Consider the following 21,524-nt stretch of genomic DNA (forward strand, 5'->3'; position numbering starts at 1 on the left):
ATAATGCAAAATATTTAAAAATAAATAAAATTAAATAAAAACTAAGAACAACTACGAAAGCAGCAATTACCAAATTCAGATAAAAAGTTATATTAAATAAACAAATAATATGAAAAATAACCTAAAGATATGACTAAATGTGCAAATAGTGATTGTGATAATGAACATTAGTTTACTAAAAAAACTAAAACTAAATTAAAACTAAAATATGTAGTGACATAATATTGGTCAATATATTGTTCCGCCAGATATATCAGCCATCTTCGTTTAATGGATATACAAAATTAGTACATTTTGAGTTAAAAAAAAGTACTTTGTAAATTTTGAACAAATTTGTTTTGTATCAGTATCTATATAATCTAGTTATGTCTGTAGCTGTTAGCATCGGCCATTGAAAAATGCAGAGTAACAAAGAAAGCAGCAATTAATGCATTCAGAAAATAAAGGGTCTCTGTGTTCATCTTGTTCCCTCTTCATGGACACAGTCAGAGTGATGCAGAATGAAACGCTGACATGCCTGTGCTGGTAAATCTTTGTCACATCGGTTGTTTCCCCTCAACATGTCTCAGAGAGCGCAGAATAAACAGACTGCTGTAGGTCTGGGATCAGACAAAGGGCACGGCTGAGAGCCGGGCGTCCCACGGGAGGGAGACGTAATGAGGAATCTTGCTCAGGAATGCAGAGCGAACACTCGAAGATCACATTTCACGAAGCCACAGGATGAGCCGAGAGAATGTTCACTAGTTCTCCTGCTGTTTAGGAATAGCCTAACAGCATCTAGCTTTTCTCGACACAGAATAGACATTGACGTGTGAATTCGGGCAGTCATATGTTAATGTTTCAGGTTTGGCAACCATATAGAAACACACTAGAAACCACTGAGAACGGTTTTCAAACCACATATTAACCACCCACAGCATCATGGTGGTCAGTTATTTAAAGTTTAATATGTTTACAAGTCTGCAATAATCTGATCTCTGCTGTCAGGAAAAAATAACAAAGTTGTACACCTAGATAAAATATCATTTAAGGAACTTAGTCATTTGGCTTGGATCTTATGCTCTATTTTTGGTGATGACTCAACTGGCATCATATTGCTCAGAAGTTTCACTTCTTTGTGTCATTTCTAAACTATTCGGTGCCAACATGTCCAAACTAAACCCCAGACCACAGAAATGTTATTCCAGTAGTTTGTGATTACTGGAAAATGATTTTTAAATGTGATTTTGTGAGTCTGTAAAATGTGACTGCACTTAAAAAAAGAGCAATTTCAATCGATAAAACTATTTTTGAGATGTGCATTATCATTATCATCATCATAGAAATTCATATCCAAAATGATGAAGATTTAATCAATTTCCACGAGTTTTCCCAGCCTGGAAATTACCGTTTTAAAAATTCCCTGATAAAAAGTGTAACAGAACAGGGAAAATACTGATGCAATACTGATGCAATACTGATACTGATGTTGCTGTCTGTGGTACTTTTTTAAAGCATTTTTCCCCGTTTATTTTCCTCTTAGGGATTAAAAATCATCAATAAAGAGTTTTAAAAAGTCTTAAACCAAACCAATCAGCTCTGAGCTAAATAACAACTTTGATTTGACGAAAAAAAAAAGTATGTGAAAATTGTTTTTAAAATAGACCTAAGATAAAAGATATTATGAGAGAAAGTGCAATCCAATGAAACATTGTGAGTGACAATCCAACAAAATAAAACGACTGATTTACTGTCAATAATTAAGAGTATAAAACCAATATATGTTATTGCAAAATATTCAGTAGTTTAACAGTGTTGGGAGACTCAATCATCCCATTCACAATGATTCATGGGAGTGTAACTTATCTTTTTGTTGGATTGCACTCCAGAAATAGATTGTTTTTTTAAACAAAATTATGGTTTATGGCTAAGAAAATATCCTCATTGTCCAAACTCAGAGCTCATGGCACGCCAGTCTTGAATGCTAAACAGTATATCAATAAAAATTAATTTTAAGTAATTTTTATTTGAATTTTGAACCCTGATTATAATATTAATAATAATAAAGACTTTTTTTTTTACAATCACAATAAAAGTGAATCCCAAGCAGTCAGTGCTTTCTTCTGAGATTTTTCCAATGGTCATTTTCCTGTCACATGAATCAAACTGAGTCACAGATTCTTAAATTAGCTATGCACTGACATTGTTCTAAAATGTTGCTGCTGTTTTCTAAACTTCCTGGGGGGTGTGGCCTATGGAGCGGGCTTACCAATGAGCCTGCACCATCAAAAAGGTCACAGAGCCGATGGACAAGAGAAAAAACAAGCTAGAGAATGAGAGCTCTGCAAAATGCCATGACAACACAAAGCACTAGTCAGCAGAATGAACGTCCTCAGAAACACATGCGTTCACTGAGCCGTTACTTCATGTGAACCTTGACACTTAATATGTTCATGCATTTACTCCCAAATGCTTTCTTTTTTTTTCTTTTTTTTTTAACGGTGTTGTGTAAATGTTTTTTTACAATGTCCCTTTAGTGTCACAAACGGTGGCTGTAATGATGCACACAAAGACGAGGAATCAAACGAAAACTGTCACTATTTTGTGTACAGTTATTTAATTATGCCATCCGGTAACATGGACTCGCTCTCTCTTGTTTCATGGAAACTGCCATTTTATGACTTGTTTTGTACACTGTTGGATTATAAGATACAGTTAAAACAGTTTAATCTGAAATCAATATCTCTTATTTCCATAATTATTTGTGGCGAAATGCTGTGTAATAAGTGATATGACTGTATATACCGTATCTTTTAAATATCCGTCTAGTTTGAACTTGCAGTTCTAGCATCTGCTCTCTACATGGAAGCTTTGCGTTTAAAGACCTAATAAAATATTTCAACTCAGATCAATATTTTGTGTCTAATTATTTACTTATGTGGCAATTAGCCGTGTAATAATGTACATCCAGCCGGCTGTCATCTTAGAATAAGCCCCTTTCAGGCTAATGCAAGATCTCATCACCCTGTCGAGGGTTTCTTCCCAGATAACAACCAGCTGGATGTACATTATCCCTTACTTAAGACAAACCACGTGCAAAAAAGTCAACAGCATTGCTGAGTATTTTCTCCTTAAAACTGCAGTGAACCAAAGACAATCTCAAAAACACGGTTTGAAATCGCTGGTGTTTCTGACGTCACAAACTACCTTGTAACCAATCAGATCAACGTGTGATCGTCAACGAGTGGATCTCTGAGCTTCTGTGAGTGAGTGGAGGCGGGGCTAATTTGCATATTCATAGAACCGCGTATACTAAATGAGGCAAGGGTGTCAAGTTATATCCAAGCTATTTTGAGGTGCTGTTTACACGACACCGTTTTCAACTAAAAACGTTAAACTTTTTATGCGTTTTGGTCATTCGTTTACATGACAACAGCGTTTTGGATGCCTGAAAACGGGTTTCAAAGTGAAAGTTTTTGAAAATGGTCCTCATGGTCCCCGTGTAAACAACAAAAACGGGATAAAATTATTGACTACAAGGGGACTTTAAATCCAACACGAAAATACACAGCGGCAGGAGATTGCAGGAATAAGCAAAATAACACAACCACGTTAACATAGACGACACAAAGAACAGACAAAACTCAGAAATTAAATACACAGGGGTTAACGAGGAAACTAAATGAACAACAAGTGAACTTAATTAGTGATTAACTGGCATACACTAGGAAACTAGGTCAACATACAAACTAACAGAACCATTACATTGTGTTATGTTATCCATATTTATTTGAGGTCTATACTCTTGCTGTATGCAAAAAGTTATCTTATATGGGTCTATTTTGTTTTTTCTTAAGTCATTATTAGAAATAACAGAGAACTGAGTCTGAGTTACAAGTAACCTTTTAACAAAAATATATATATTTAAACTTACATTTATATGTGTATTTATTCATTTAGCTCAGCGACTCTCAACTGATTTCACTTCTGCACTCATTTGACAACATGTGGTGAACCAAAGAAAGCAACAAAATCATATAAGATATCAGCAAAAAAAATCCTACAGTGCAATTTATTAATTTTACCACAAACTACACAGGTCTGAGTAAGCAAAATTATTAATAGGCTATAACTGAACATGGCTAAAAAGGAAAATCGATTTTTTTGTGTGTGTGTGCAATTGATTTAAAATAATAGTGTCTTGTTATTATTATGTTGGTTATGTTAATGTAAAATCCTATTTAGGACATGATGTCTTTGTATCCTGATTGTTTTCGGGTGTCTAGAATAGACTGATTGTCTGTGTTTGTTGTGCACTTTATTTGGTAAATTTTTGTGTTTCCTCTTGCCTTTTCCTATGCATTTCATGTAATTGATAAGAATTTTTTTTGTGATTGTTACTTTAAATAAAAATAAAACTGCATTTAAACTCTATGCACCTGAACAGTTTTTTACACCAAACACATGGAACAAGCGCTGGGCCAAATATTATATTAGTATATAGTCAGTATAGACAAGGACAGTCCACTCATATGAATAGGGAAATCTTCCCCTTACAATTTAAAAACCTACATATTAGCTGGAAAAAAATACAGGTTTGTGTAATTTGAGTTTAGGAAACAGTTTATAATACCATAGGAGATAGAGCCGTGCTCACTTGATTGAAAAAATGCTGAGTGAACTGACTTTTGGCTTGACCAACAGGACATTTGCACAATCAAATCAATTTAACATTTAAAAAAAACGTGCATTTGTTCTCATTAGATATCCAGTATAACTCAGAAATGACAAACAATTTATTGTTGAATCACTGCAATAAATGAGTGTATAGTCTGTGTGTGTTTTGTCTTAACCCCAGGAATGAGTGTTTTTTCTGTGATAAATGAGTGTGTCATGCAGCTCCATCTGGAAGTTGGTACCAGGGCAGAGGAACAGCGGGTAATGAATTGGGCAGGACAGGCACAAAAAACACGAGGTGACCTGAAGAGGCCCTTCCCACGCATTACACAGGATGACATTGCGTCTCGTTCTGTGATTACAGATGAGGAGCTGTTCTGAGCAGGTTTAATGCATATCAAATAAGTATAATAAAAGTTTGCACCAAAGTTAATAAAATAAGGTCAGTTTGTTTGTGCAAATACGCATCAGACAGATTTGTGGGAGTGCCGTCTGAGACTAATAGCAAGGCAATGTAAACTTGGAAAGGGACAGCTATTTGCTAAAACATTCAATTTCAGGTATATAATGCGCCTAATTATATGACTTTAGTAATCGTTTCCCCTCTCTTCTCTTTCTCTCTGCCGTCTAGATTTAAGGGGATTAAGATCATGCACTCAGTCGCTCAAGGCTTTGGCTTTTTACAGAAGGCTTTGGTCCAACCCTTCTTCACGGGGCGCTTAGACATGCATGATGTTTCCTGTCTCCTGAAGCTCAACAGGAAGCGTCACTCACATGAGCTTCTGGCTGGACTCCAAACTAGAGGCCTGCAAAATGTTGCTAAAGCAGCATTTAACCCTGATTGCATAGATTATTATATCTCTTGTAGAATCACTGGCATTCCGAATCAAGCAATCATGTTTGTAAAATTGTGTTAATCTTGATAAAATCATGATTTAATGATAATTAATAGTAATTTCATAAAGATTTGGATAAGAATAGGTTTGAAATGGAAGCCTTACCATTGCAGATGCTCTGGATGGAGAATGACGTTCAGCTTCCAGCTCCCATTCAAAAAGTCGAATCAAAAATTACACAGTGGTGTGGTCCTTCACAATTCACTGAAAATTCACATTCAGGTCTTGCTATGTGGTTTGATTTTATTTATAAGCCTTATTATGACCAATTTTTCCGGTTTCAGGAATAGTTTAGGTTGTTTCAAAAAATTTTTACTGTTTAAATTGCCCTGCAAAGCCTATAATAGACTATTTCACTTATCCTGCAATCTTGTATCTTGTTCTTCCTGCTCAATAAGTGAAAATATTCTCTTTTTTTGTAGTCAAAATCAGCATGAAAAGGAAGTTGCAACAGTTTATTCTTCCATATATCATGGGAAATGGCTTCTCAAAAAAAAAAAAAATGTAGGGCGGGACTTGATTTTGTCCATGGGGAATTGATTGGATGGTTGGGTGGTTATGGTTTGCTTTGGTCATCTCGTGTAAGTGACAGGTTGCCCCGCCCTCACGCCAGTGGGAGGGAGGAAGTTATTTTGATTAAAGATTACAAGGGCACATTAATTATATATATATATTTTTATACAATGATGTGCACGGATGGATAAGCCTAAATCATTTATAATAAATGTTGAAATATTCTTTAAAAAGCAAGAATTGTCAATTTTGATTTCATGGTGACTAAGACTTTGAGATTTGTGTCAATACAGAAACTGAAAACGATTGAACAATTGAAACTGAAAATAAACCCACCCTCAGAAATTGTAAAGACTCACAACTTACCCCGGTATCCAATATTTGCCTCATAACATGAGGAGGCCACGACGTTGAACTGGTTCAAATTTGTCATATATATATATATATATATATATATATAGCCTATAACTATTTTGGGTTAAAACTTATCCAAAATAAATTGAGCAAGTACATAACCAGCCAGTGTTTAAAACTATCTGCTTGCCTTAGCTCGATTCAAAACGGTAAGCTTGTAATAATGTTTTTAATTCGAGTGGTACTGGTGGATTTCCGCGGGAAATTCGAGCATGTATTTGCGTCATTACGTCACATCTGTACACATAAAGAAGAGTCTCGGCTAGTAGGCTATGAGTGTGAGGATGTTGGAGGTGGAGATTTATAGCCTTTTCTAACAGCACTTGATATAAATAAACTGATCAATTTAATGGCGAATCCAGAAAGGTTCAAACGACAATCACCAGTGATAATTGGAGACTCACCCGTTGTAAAATGCAAAAGACTTTGGTCTTCAGAGTGGCTACAGAAAAAAAGAGACTGCAACCGGCCTATGCGAAAACAAGGATAATATCGGAAGGGCATTAAATGTAGTCACGCAATGCTGATGTTGTTAACATTAACAATTTGAGAACAAAGTATAATTTGCACGGTTAGACGTGATATAAGAAATCGTTAGATTTAATCAGCGTGATTTACTGCAATGTTTTTTTTCCCCTTAGTTGGTCAGAACCAAAGTGGATGTTACTTACTTGTTGTTCAGATGACATTTTCCAGTGAAAATTCTTATGTTGGTCAAACTTCCAAAAAGTGCAATCTGTGATTTTGAATGCCAGTATCCACACCGCGCAGCGACTGACAGCGACCGCAAATTCGCCTCAAAACATAGTGTTCATCCGCGCAATGCCGTGCTGAGGCACAAAACACGTAAAGTTGATAATTCCGCGAATAACGGCAATTGCAGATTTCGAACAGAGATGGCGACAAATAGGAAAAACTACAGACTGCAGCTTTAAGTTAAGCACAGAAGACATTAGAAAATTTGTGAATCTATTTTTTGCCATTCTGCAAGATTAAAAACATTTATCACAGAATATGAAACATTCTTACTCTGGTGCTTTAAATGTGCAGCGTTTGGTTGGTGTTAGTCTGTGTTGCAGACTTTTCAGCAGAGTTTGAGTGCACCGAAGGGAGGCTGTTTTGCTGTGTTTTGCTCCACTGCAGCTCCACCGCCCACATTATCCTCCTCAGTCTCCGCTTTCGGACGTCGAGAACAGAACCGGTGTTGATTTTCTCCAGGTTTCAGGTCTGACAGTAGTGACATCCACGTTTTTATTTACCGCTAATCTTCATGGGCAAGGTGTGGAGGCAGATGTACCCCCAATATACCTACTATTACCCCTACCTCCAAGCCAAGGTACGAAAATCAGTTTTACCTCTTGTTTGATATCGATTTTGTTGATGTGACTGGTGTGTATCGTGTTTTATTGGATATTGTGCGTTATGGATCGAGTGACGCTGTAGTAAGTTTTGTTGCGTACTTGAGGTGATTTTTCGGGCGGACATTTTAAATCGTGTTTTTATCAGATATGACCTGTCAACTTCAGATATAACGTAATCGTTGCTGTTGTGTATACAGCGCTGGTTTAAACTCTTTGTGGTCGTCGTTTTTTGGCGTTATTAAATGTTTTGTTCGCTCTCTCTGCCAGTGAATTCCTGTGACGTGACATCGCGCGCTGGCTGAAGTCTGAACTTCAGCACTAGTGTTGTTGTGATCGACTCTCTTGTGAACTTGCTCATGTATCATGCTAGTTTATCCCCTTAAGTATTATTGTTGTGTTTTGTAGGACACATATAATCATAGTTTAATTGTAAAAAGACTGAATGTGTTGTTTGTTTATACACAGTCATCATTATGTGGTCGACTGATATGGTGTTTCATATGGGCGATATGGGTAACCGACATATATTACACAATTACAAAAATCAAAATTGAATTTTAAACTGTATAAAAATGATATTCTCACTTATTTATTTATTTTTATACTGAAAAGGTCTGTTTCCAGTGGCTGATTCAGATTTCTAGAGTAGGCTGGTTGCATGGTTATATTATAGATAGCTGATAGCCTAATTCAGAATAATCATACCTAATGGCATAAACTATTATATTAAAATGTTTAATTAATATCAAATATATTTAATTAATATTACACAATATAATACTTATTTAAACCAAAACGTATTCAATAGCCTATATCTCTCTCCCAAATAAAAATATTTTTTTTATCCATTGACAAGACTTGTTAGAAATGAAAACTTTTTAAGTTCTTCGGCTACTTCATCCAAGTGGTCATTGTCAGATAATCTTTTAGATGGTGAAATAATAGCTGATTGATCAGTCTTGTTCATCTGTCACTGATATTCTTTTGAATTGTGCAATATGCTCTATTAATAGTTATAATAAAAGTGCAGGCAACTGAACATTTTGTTATTTTGATAGTGTTTGGTATCAGCCGATAACCATTCCCAGATTGTTGATGTTTTTTTGTTTTTTTTTACTTGAGTCAATTTTTGAGTAAATATTGTCTGAAATAAAGTGTTTTTATTCTCATGCATGCACCCTCCACTTTAAATATCAGCATCTGAAATTCAAATGATATTGATCGACCAGTAATAAATACTGCTGTTTATCAGACATCACAGCTGATCAATACTGGGTGGAGTGTATCTATGCTGCCTGACTATGGATATGGTTAGGGCTGCAACAACTAATCGATAAAATCGATTATAATCGATTATGAAAATCGTTGTCAACGAATGTCATTATCGATTAGTTGGTCTGCTTACGTCACGGGGGGCGTTTACTGGTACGCACACACACGCAAGGTCTCTCTCCCTCAGGCGCTCTGCCGAGCGCGCGCGCTACACGGTTTGGAGCAGTCTCTTCTGTCTCGCATGCGCGGGAGTTTGAACTAATTCGCGGGCATCAGGGAGCCGCAATCATAGGGCCGCAATCAATATGCGGGAGACTCCCGGGACTTCCGGGATGTCTGTATTTTGTCTCGAGCATCAGGTTGTCCAATCAGTTCGCTCGCAACGTAAGTGATGGATTAAAATAGCGCTACCGCAGAAATAGGTTAAATTAAAACGGTGTTTACAAAGTGAAGCATTAAATACAAAGGCAGTTAATAACAGCAGCAGTAAAATATTGTTTTTTAGTCACTGTACTCAGTGGTTTTCAGCGAATGCTTGTGCACTAATGCATAATTTCTCCTGTCCTTTACTCAAGCCTGTTAGCTTGCTGGGTAACGTTACCTCCATTCCGTTCTCTTTTTATAGCATTTGTCGACTAAGTTTTAATTGTTTTTCAAACGCGATCTACTGCGGCTCTACATTCACACAATTGTTTTCAGTCTTTCTATATTTATTTAATCAATTTATCCTTATATTATATTCTTTTATATATTATATATAATATATATTATATTCTTTATCCTTATATTCCTTATATATAATTAATTTTAAATAAAAATTAAATGAATTATATATTTTAGATGTTTTTAGTTTGTTTTTAGTTCAGATATTCACATCTGAACAACATGTCTGTGTAAATTTGTTTTAACAAAAATTGTGTTAAAACATAATATGTTGGATATCATTTTTTTAACAATAATCATGTTTGTCAACTTGCCATCAGCAATTATCATTAAAAACAATGCAAATATTGATATTAGTAAAACTCAATGTGTGGCTTTTGCACTTTTTAAAGTACACTTTTACACATAAATACCCTGATTTACGGTTTTATTTAGTTATAATAAAAAAAAATCTAATTTAGTTTCTATCCGATTAATCGATTAATCGAAAAAATAATCGTCCGATTAATCGATTATCAAAATAATCGTTAGTTGCAGCCCTAGATATGGTAATCAGGTTTCATTTATCTAAGTTCCAGTTCCTTCTAAAAACATGTCACATTGCACAAAGCTTTATGAAAGCATTGATTTATGACATAGAGGAAACATAAATCTTAACTACCAACCATTCTGTCAATCAAAGCATTGCAAAAAAAAAACTCACAGTTAATGCAGTGGTCACTGTTTGACCTGACTGGTTTGCCTTGTTAATATTGATGTCTGCTGACCGAGTCCGGTTAGTATCTGAGCTTTCATGCACTTGTCTCCAGCAAGGCCTCATATTTCACTCTTATCAGTCAATCTGATGTATTTATGAGGGAAACCGGACTTGATTTTATCTATCGGGATTGATTGGATTGTAAAAAGTGGATGTATTCAGGTGGTTTGAGGCGTGATGGCGAGTCATTGATTATGATGTGATCCAAACATGAAAGTTGATTCAGATGCATGCAGATTTTTATATAAATTGCAAAGACAAAAGAGATTTTATTGACTAATATGCACTTCAGAATCATGCACAATAAGACCATTAAGATGGGAAAGTAAACAGGATCAATTTGGCTAGATGCTAGGATGCTTGTATAGTATGTTGACTTTATGTGGGGGCCGACAGTATATACAACTCAAATACTGCCGTACTTATACAGGATAGAGTCCATTAACGCTCCATAAACTGAAGTGGCCTGAAGAAATAGACCACATTTTTAGTCCATACCATTCATCCTCCTCCATCTCTTATTTTTTGTAATTAGATTTTCATTCTGTGTTCAGAAAATATCCAGCGTTTGTTTTGTTGGCTGTTTTGCTATTTTTGCACACATGCCCTTGTAGGAGCTTGGAAGTTGAGATGCTTTTGTAAGATAAGCCTTGACAGGGAAGGGAGGAATCAATGACCTTTTTTTTTTATTACAGCAACTTGATTTCTTTCAAGGCTGGAAGCCAGCAGCTTTTGTCTTCATTTGAAAGGCGGAAAGGTAGAACATATTTGTATGGCGCTCTGCTCTAGACTAACATACAGCTAAGACAACAAACCAATTATAGCATGTGAGCGCATTTGATTGTGATTAGCTGTGTAATTGAAGGGTCAATCTCACAAAACCTATCTAAAGCATGTTCCCATCATATTTCACACTTATATTTAGGACCATTAAGTTTTTTGCATTATGATATTATTTTCAATCACATGCTAAATCCAATACTGTAAAGCATTTGTATTACAGCCATTTTTTGATTAGGCCTATATAAAATGCAGTCATTGAACTGTGCAAATTGGCAATGAGGTACAAATGTCAGTATAGTTCCTTGAACAGCGTGTGCAAAAATGGAAATATAATCCGGAAAGTGTAACAGAATGGGCAAAAGGTTATATTGAGGAGAAGGAGAAAATTGTAGAGTTGTGAACAATAAATATAGCTGTATTTACAGCAATTTTTAGCAAAAATATGAGAGGAAATACAAAATCCAGATGTGCTACAGACAGTAACGGGAATTATGGGCGAATTTGTGCTTAATTATCATGAGAATAATGTCACAATGTAACAAATGCAAATGGTGTTTAAAAAGCTTAAATATCTTGCAAATGCCTAATGTGGTTCCCTATTATTTTTTTAGCGTTTTGCTGTTAAACATGTCTTTGTGAGATTCTCCAGCATTAAAATGTGCTTCCACACATTTTCTTGAGAATGCATGAAATGGACTAGGAATTATGAGGAGCAACTAAACTGTAATAAATGTATTCATGTTAAATTTACACGTCGAGGGAGACATGCTGTTGCATTATCATCACCAGCGCATAACTGCTCATTAATAATATGAATAATAATTCAAAAGTGGCAGTTTTTCCACCAGCTCTGAAGTATTTCCATGGCTTGTAGGTGGGCTGGCCGTGTCAACATGAGCCTGTGATCGAGGGGTGGGTTTTAGCACATTAACTGCCATTGGACATTACACACACAGCCTGCAAACAAAGCCATTGTGAAAGGCCTGAAAAAGCCCTATACAATGTTTACAATACTGTCTGAACAGTTGCCTGGCAGCGGAATGTACACAATTAACCAGCTCATTATGTGCGTGCCGAGCTGAAAGAATTCCAATTGTTCTCCTATGATAGTCATTCTGGGAACTTTTTGACATGAGGAAAATGAGGGACCAGCTCACAATAATAACCACCATGGTGGTGAAGCACTCTGCCAAGGGCCTGTCTCACAAACACAGGCGGAGAGCTCCAAAAAGCCCTTCAGCTTAACTGACAAGGTCAATGAGACCCACACAGACCCGTCTGGTATTAATAGACCTGCTTTGTTACTTTGTGTAAACAGGCAATTCAGTAAAAGTGTAAGTAAATATGTGAAGATCGAATTGGGTAAAAATAGTTTTGCATGGGGGAAAGGCTATTTGAGGCCTGTCTAATAGTGCTGGGCACTGTGTGAACGTTACGTATATACCGAAATCTGTCAGCTGGTAGAGATTCTGCTAAAGTGGAAGATATATTTGTATCAGTGGACAGGACTATTTTATACCATGAGATATACAGTTCATATACTATTTTTACATGTGGAAACAATGAAGAAACATGGGGTTAAGCTAAAGCGGCGGGTGTGACTGCAGTTCAATGTTAATATATATATATATATATATATATATATATACGTATATATATATATATATATATATATATATATATATATATATACGTATATATATAAATATATAAGTATATATATAAATATTAGTGCTGTCAATCGATTAAAAAATTGTAGCTAACTAATTAATCACATATTTTTTCTGCTATTAATCTCGATTAAAAGTTTTTGATATTTTTATATTGTAGCCTTATAAATTCACAGTTACTCTCCAAATGAATGTAGAAACAACTTAAAGACAGTATTATAAACATTTGTTGTAATGACATTTTTTTTATGAATGAAGGCCATTATCACTGATACTAATACTGATACTGATGGCTATGAAATTAATTTTTTTCTCAATTTTAACCATTAATTATAGGCATTCAGCATTACAGTATAATTGTGTAATACAGTATAATCTTCACAAAAACCCTTTATAATATGTCACATTTAGCTGTGCCTTTATTATACATGGGCTCTATTTTTTCTATTGGCCCAGTCAGACCGGTTCAGATTTGTACTTACCCTGTCAATGCACAAAAAAGTTATTGTTTTTGTTGTTTTTGATTAGATTTTCTGGTAGGTCTAACAGGTAGGATATAAACAGAAATTGAATAAAGTAATCAGTCTTCACGGCATAAATTATATATAGACTAATCCTTATTAAAGCTACAAAAGTTATTCAGTCAAGAGGAGTGAGTGATTTTCTCTTTTTACTTCGTTCTTTGATTAACATTAATGAAAGACTGCAGCAGGTTTATTAGGTTTCTGTCACTTTAAGACATGACGCAGATCTGTCACATTTTCTCACAACCCTTAACGTTCATTTAAGACTTAATATAACTAATTTAAGACTATACTTGTGAGGATACTCAACAAAATGGGCATTCTGGCATAATTATGTGTGTTTTGAAGATGTCAGTTGTTATGCGTTATTTACATACACTCATTTTGAGCAGATGAATATTTCACAGGACGGCGGGATTATTAATGCTGCATTTGATTTTCGGGTTTTGATGCAAAAATGATACTTCATTATCATCTTCAGATATTCTCTGGAGAAATATCTCATCTGTTGTGATTGTTTAAAAATTACATGTGTGGGTTAGTGCATGCAAATGGTGTTTTGTGTCATGCAAATAATCAAATTATATTAAAGTTATGAATTTTAGGATATAATTTTGCTGAATCTCTCTCAGAGCCCCATTCCAATTTAGGGAAAATCAAACAGTAAAGGCACGTCCAACATCCATGTCTACACTGGATACATGCCGTGCAATTGGACAAAACTAGATCAGTCCCCTTAATATCAGAGAAGCTGTCCACCGTCGTGAAGCTCGTCGCAGCATGCCGTGTTATGATAAATAAATTACACACATAAATTCTGAGCTTTGCACCAAATTATCTTCTGGTCGGCTAATTTCTCATCTTTTTTTTGAGTGGACTACTTATGAAAATAACCTATTCAAAGGCTAAGTAATATTCACTCATTTGAATGTTGCCAAATTCTTGATTTGAGATCATGTTTTTAACCAATTTGAAGTATTAGTTCCCCATGTTATTTCCCCAACAGCCTTGAAAATAAATACATTTTTCAATTTTTTGATTAAATATTATGTAAAATAAGTTTTCCGCAAATTTGTGCACGTCTCATTCAATTATATAATGTCTTTATCAGCATTATCTTTAGAAATAAGCATTGAAAGACACAATACTGTGTAAAATAAATACTGTGTAAATACTAAGTGTTTATTAAATCCAGCCATTTTGTCTTCATTTTATTTGTCTTCATTTTAATTATACATTTTATTGGCCACCTGCTCACCTATACGATTCCTATACGCAGTTTGGAAAAGGATTTCGATTTAAATCATTTCCAAGTCTGGAAATGAAAAATATATTTGTTTTTCCAGACTATTGCCCCTATTCAGTTTGCTAAAACATCACAAAAAAAAAAATTAATACAAGCAATAGCATAGTGTTGTCATGCCAAAAGTTCAGCAATCATTTCGTGATTTTCGAACACGCCTGAATGAATTGAAGGTGCACATTTTCATTATGCATAACTGTAATGGTACTATTTTTTAAAACGTAGTATGCAGTGTACAGTGGATACTGTGCAGTATTCAGCAAGTAGTAAGCTTGTGTTTCATTCCAACCAGTCCTGCACACATCCATACTCTCTCTCTCTCTTGTTCTGTCATTGACTATCCGTGTGAAAGAGGCGTCTTCCTGTGCGACAGACGCACACACATGTAAACACGCTGCTTTCGTAGTCCCGTGACGAACTCGAAGCTGGCGCTGTTGACGACTACAATGTGGCCCCCGTTAAGAAGATGGGGCCCTCGGTTCGAGCCAGACGGCAGAGGCAGGAAGGTATGTAGTTTCAACAGCGCAGAAATTGCAACGTTTAATTTCTACTTTGCAAATGGACCGAGACAGAACAAGATTCTCTGGGAGGAAGTCAGAGGCTGAGATGTTTCTCCATTACAGGGAGAATATCGAGAATGTGATCTGGGCACGCTCGCTTTAACGTGGCGCTTTTAGAGTTGCATTGGAGTTCAAAAGCTTCTCCATGTGTGTTATGTGCGTTAGTAGTAACAGTACAGAAAGAGGCCGTGTGCATGTGCGAGTACGTGTAAGTTTGCATGGATTATGCACATGCATGTGTGTGTTCACATGTTGGCAGGTTAGAGTGTGATTTGTAGCTCTGATAGGCTGTGGGGGAGGCAAGCGCTTTCCTCTTCATTTGTTTTCTCTGCACATTCAGCACGGACAGCTGTACCATGTCAAGCAGGGAGACTTTAGGACTGATTTGTGGGCTGCTTTCCTGTAGGGTTTCAAGCTCCTCTAGATCTTGTTAAACATCCTTGGCCATTATAAACTAGCAGTTCTTAACTGGCTTTGGTTCTGGACTGTTGTTTATCTTGCAATGTCAACAGAAATCGACCTAATTCACTTTCTTAATACTTTTTCCTGGTCGTATTGTGCACGATATTTCAAGGGAATATGGAAAACAGCAGTACGTTTGCCATTTTTTAGATATATTTAAAGATGGCCATCTTTAAGCATGACTGTTTGGATTTATATGAAATGGTAACACTTTTCAGTAAGAGTCTAATTGTAACTAACTAAGGTTAAAGCTGCAGTCGGCAAGTCTGGCAGATTGAGTGGACATAGGCAAAATTTTGAATCTTTACAACTCTCATGCCCCTCCCCCACTATCAACGAATACCCTCCCACCGAGTTCGTGTTCGTCAGTGCGTGTGCACCAGATTTTCAGTGAACGCGCCCGTCTCATCAGCATCCATCATAAGTCAGTAAGCATGCAAACTGACATGATTTTAATATGATCTAGCTGCTTCAGATGGTAGATTGTTACGAAATGGATTACCCACCAATTAAACATAAATAAACACTATCGTCTGTATGGAACGCTATTATTGCTGTATGGTATATGCGGCAGACATGGTCATTGTACATATTTCTATTGCTTATATAACAGAGCTAGTCAGATAGCACATACAATAAGTAGCTTTACTACTGTTCTTACTCTCGTAAGAAAGATAGAGTAGCATTGATTCTTCCAAAAAGCCGAACTTTATCCCTTCATCTGGACATGTTAATCCACCTAACCTTACGTTCACACGGATTTCAGTGCAAACAAAGCTAACGAACCTGCCCGACAAGTGCTAACGTTAGCTATCCATACCAACACATTTGGGCAAACATACTTGGATTACTAACATAACACTAAGAAATAAAGTAACTGGTTGATAAAGCACAATTACCTGTCGAGAAGAAATGTTGCAAGCTCTACATCCAGCTTGAACCCAATTAAATCACGTAAACTTCTCCACCTTTCAAATGCCGATCCGATGTTGATCCTGGTTTTATTACGGGCACGGCCGCTTTCTTTCTTTACTTCTTTCTTTTCAGCAGGTGTTCTCTTTTCCTGTGTTGTCTTGAGGTTAACCGAGGAATTGGAATGTTTTCCGCCATCACTCTTCCTTACTGCGTGTGCATGTGATTGTAACGTGCGTGAAGGGTGGCGTGTGCACGACCTGTGATTGACAGTCAGATCTCACCCCCCCCCTGCGCTGATTGGACCCGATGATCCGGGAGCGGTGGATTTTTGCAAAACAAATAACACGCTCCAGGTGGAGTTAGAAGCTCTGGTTTTTTTCTAACACCACTTTATTTATGTTGTTCTGTCGGATTATAGTGTCGATTTCACTGAATATGATCAAAAAAAAATTTGCAACCTTCGGTCGACCTCCAATCAAGACTTTTTATTTCAGCCCTAGGCATGTACAGTATCGCTAACTTTGATTTAGGGCTGTGCAATTAACCGTATTTCGATTTTGGCTTCCAACGATTATGAAAACAAGATAATCGAGGTGAAACTTTCCTTCAGAGCATCGCACTTTCATTCCTCCCTAAGCCCTAACTTAAAGATCCCATATTGTACAACTTTCTGAAGTTTTATTTTAGTTTTTGATGTCCTTAAGAATATATATTTGCGGTATAAGTACCAAAAACCATCTCAATATATGTTTACAGCTCCTTTCTCAGGAGCTCTGCCAAGCACAGGTCGATTTTGGCCTGTCTATTTACTATTCATGAGCCTCTCTTCTGATTGGCCTGTTGTTTTCTAAATGACCCTCCATTGGTCGGGGTGGAGACTGAAGGCGGGGACTGTGTAGTTCTGACATCACATTTATACGGAAGTCACAACGGCTCGTGAAAAGGCACATTTGTCTGTGGATCGAATGTTTTAAAACTTAGTTTCACAGAGACTAGACCTCTGTTATCATGAAAAAAGCCAGGAAATTTCAGTTTTGACAATATGGGACCTTTAACATCCAAATCAGCCGAATATGTGAGTGATGTAAAAGGCAGTCTACTGTTGCTAAACTACGGGATGTACCTGATATTAAACTGTGTTATTAAAAGTGCATTAAGCCGCAAAAGAGTCGCTGTTCCCTCGGCGGGCTCCGAGACAGGGCGAAACACTCATAAGTAAAGTATACTGAGGGCGTTCAGATACGCACCTAAACCGTCAAATAGCATACACACAAATATGTCGAAATGCCATTTTGGAGTTTGAAACGCGTGTTTGAAACGTGTGTGTAACAGTATATTGGATCCATGCAGCTGCAGTCATTAATGTTAGTCAAACAAGAAAAAAGACTAAGATAAAATCACTCACTGCTCTTGAATGAGTAACTTTTGTAAAGTTTTAAATCAGTATTAGTGTAATCAAATGTCGAATAACTGCTGTATTCCATTTCTATTGTGTATCTACGTCTCTGAATAGTACATCTTTAAAAACCTAAAGCAATGTTTATTTAATTAGTATTTTTGTTCTGTTGTATTTTTTGTCGGTTTTGTTTGCAATTAGTTTCTTTGTTCTTATTTCATTGCTGACTGTTTACTTGTCTTCTGTTTTGAGGACTTTTTACTTGCATTAATTAATCTGCTGTTCTTTTACATTTCGAGAACTATATCTTTATCGTTATCACTCATGTGAATGGGCCTTTACATTGATAAAAATGACCAATCTCTCTTTAGAAATTAGTTTTTTTAGTATATATTACCAAAAATATATATTTTTAACACAATGGCACCCCATGCAATGCATACCCTTTTTGCACGGCCCTTTTTGCAAGTTTTTTTTAACACTTTTTTTTTCACAGGGTATTTTTGCATGTTTAAAATCTAGTATGGCCACCCCTTTCCTCACTTTCCCTTTGTCCTTTCGTTTAATTTTGCACTCTGACCCTCTGTTTTCGCTTAATCAGCCCTTTCTGTCTCGTTTGCCCGTGACATGCTGGCATTACTCATATAAACACGCACACCGCAAAGGGAAAGGTGCCACAGGTCACTGTCATGACCCAGAGGGTCCTTTCGAGTGCAGAAAACCACATTATTCAACCTTCTCCGCCACAATTTAGACATGTCCGTATCAATTTAACTGTTTTGAAAACATCCAAATGCATGGAAGTATTAGCAAAATGCTTTACGTTGTAAAACAGTTGTATGTCCCTATGCTTGATAAAACAGCCTTGTACTGTTCATTCTTGATATAATTGTGTGTGTGTGTGTGTTTGTGTTTGTGTGTGTGTGTGTGTGTGTGTGTGTGTGTGTGTGTGTGTGTGTGTGTGTGTGTGTGTGTGTGTGTGTGTGTGTGTGTGTGTGTGTGTGTGTGTGTCAAAACACATATGAGACAGTTAATGCAGATATCTGACAGCTGCTGAAATGTCTGCAGAGACAATAAACTATTAACTAATCACAAGTTTGGCCAAGAATTGAACATTATTACGTACATTTTTGAGAGAAGACTCTTCTGCTCTCCAAAGCTGCAATTTTTTGATCAAAAATACAGTAAAATCAGTAATACTGTGAAATATTATTACCTTTCAAAATAATTCTTTTCTATGTGAATATATTTTAAAATTCAATTTATTCCTGTGGTCAAAGCTGACTTTTTCAGTGTCACATGATCCGTCAGAAATCATTCTAATATGATGATTTGAAACATTTCTTTGTATTATCAATGTTGCTGATTTATATTTTTTTTTGTGGGAACTGATACTTTTTCTATCAGGATTCTTTGCATTTACAGCATTTACTTGGAACAGATTTATTAAATCTTACCAACCACAAACTGTTGAATAGTAGTGCATGTCATACAGTGAATACAGTGACCTTTTTTGCTCCATATTATCTGGGGCATTTTTGTCTCTTTCTATGCAAGTGTTGTTGTTTTTTTTGTTGGTAAATTTGTGAAGCTGCATGCTTTGATGAAAGATAGTAATCCGTGGCTTGTATTGACCTGCTCATGTTTGCTCTGTCCTGAATAGCAGATGTTTTCTAGCCACATTTCTTTCCTTCACAAAAAGGAAAAGGATCGAATCCCAGGGCAAAGATCTTATGCTCTCTGTGGGATTGAAAATGACCCATTTACATTCTAACTATCCGACGTAAACTGCTGTCGAAGCACGATCAGGCATAGCTGGGGATTATTGATACCACAAGGTGTTTTCGGTGCTTTTAAGATCACATTTAAATTCAAAACAGCAGACTGAAATCGAAAACTGATGAGCTCAGGGGAAGTTATTTAAGAAGACAACAGGAAATGCAGTGTTTAGGTGTGAGGATGTGCTTTACATTCAGAGAGACGGAGAAAGACCTGACTCTGTTTATTTTTTTTTTATTTCTTTTTGTGTATAAATTGACCAGTTGCACTTGCAGCAGATATAGTGAAGCTATAGCATCACACACGGTCCTCCCTCACTAGTGTTTAAAAGCATCCCATGATGCACCTCAGGAAGTTGGTTTATTAATGTCCAGAGCGAGCAGAGCTGGAATTGAGACGGAGTTTTTAATTTTGATGACGACTTCAATATTATTTTAAAACGGGTTTAAATTAAGTATTCAGCGAGGGCCGTTTCTGACCATTTCAAAACTTAAAAAGGAACGTTTCTAAGCATTGATTCGATACTTAAATTTTTTTTTTTAAACAAATTCTCTTTCAGTTTACTTTCCATATACTTCTAATTGACCATTTCTCTCTCCCGTCAAACTCGCTCCGTATTCACTTCATGTCAAAATTATTTTATTGTGCTTTTAAATAAGACGCACAATGTATTAAACAAAATGGACCATGCTTATAATAAAAATAAGAAATAATGTTACTGTATTATTTCTTCAATAATAGTTGTTTTTGTTTATTTCACTTACAATAATGTAACAGTAGCCTACTATTTTTTTTTTAGTAAAACATGAACGTGCTTTATTAAAACACTTAAATTATTCCAAGTCAAAGCCTATATTAAATTATTGTTCCGTAATTAAATTAAATTAAATTACATGAACGAAAACAAAAATATCACTTTTTTGTTACACAAATACAGTATGAATTTAGGTGACCTTGGCGTATAATTCTGTGAATGCTTTAAAGACATTTCTAGTATGTTTTAAACCTTTTAAATTAAATTTACTGAATAAAATACAGCTAACATTTTGATTGATATGATTATTTAAACATTTCATATTAGATAGATGTTGGTGTATTACTGATATTTAGATTTTAGTTCCACGTGTGAATTGAAAACCTACTTGTTTTATGGACAGATGTTTTTATTTTGTTGTAACCAACCCAACACTTGCGTTATTTTGCTGTTGCCATCATCCTTGATTTTTTATTATTATTTTTTTTTAATAAATATATCTTTCACCACAGACCTTATTTCAGCCATTTAACCAAAAAAAAACATTGATTTTGGGTCGGTCGAGCTGGATGTGCTAAAATGTGAACTCGTTTCCGTGTTTTACAAGTCTACGTCTTATTTTACCACTTTATTCAGCCAAATATCAAAGACTTTGACATAAGTAGCACAGAAACATCACTGATTTGCTTTGAAAACAGATTTTGATTTTTATGCTGAGGTTGGTGTTTTATTTGAACTGTTATGTCATTGACATGGCTTAATACAATTTTTTAGGTAGATTAACATTAACATTCCTCCAATCCACTGGTTCACATTTAATGTCATATTCAGAATTTTTTTTTTCAT

General features: G+C 35.8%; 2 protein-coding genes across 3 annotated transcripts in view; one reads left to right on the forward strand and one right to left on the reverse strand.

Moving 5' to 3' along the window:
* Positions 1-21,524, reverse strand: part of tanc1b (tetratricopeptide repeat, ankyrin repeat and coiled-coil containing 1b) — a 533,291-nt gene that overhangs the window by 97,889 nt on the left and 413,878 nt on the right. The gene's annotated exons all lie outside the window — the stretch shown is intronic.
* rbms1b (RNA binding motif, single stranded interacting protein 1b) overlaps positions 7,398-21,524 on the forward strand; it is an 82,968-nt gene continuing 68,841 nt past the window's right edge. The window contains exon 1 of one of the 2 annotated variants that reach the window (XM_077216253.1): positions 7,398-7,815. In XM_077216253.1, the coding sequence (XP_077072368.1) occupies positions 7,750-7,815 (66 nt within the window). In that variant the 5' untranslated portion in view covers positions 7,398-7,749. Of the gene's footprint in view, positions 7,816-15,183; positions 15,319-21,524 lie in introns of those variants that run through there. The other variant, XM_077216254.1, reaches the window with a different exon arrangement.

Source organism: Siphateles boraxobius, unplaced genomic scaffold, assembly GCF_051911475.1.
Source record: "Siphateles boraxobius isolate OS27281-9 unplaced genomic scaffold, OSU_SipBor_1 7, whole genome shotgun sequence".
Classification (NCBI taxonomy): Eukaryota; Metazoa; Chordata; class Actinopteri; order Cypriniformes; family Leuciscidae; genus Siphateles; species Siphateles boraxobius.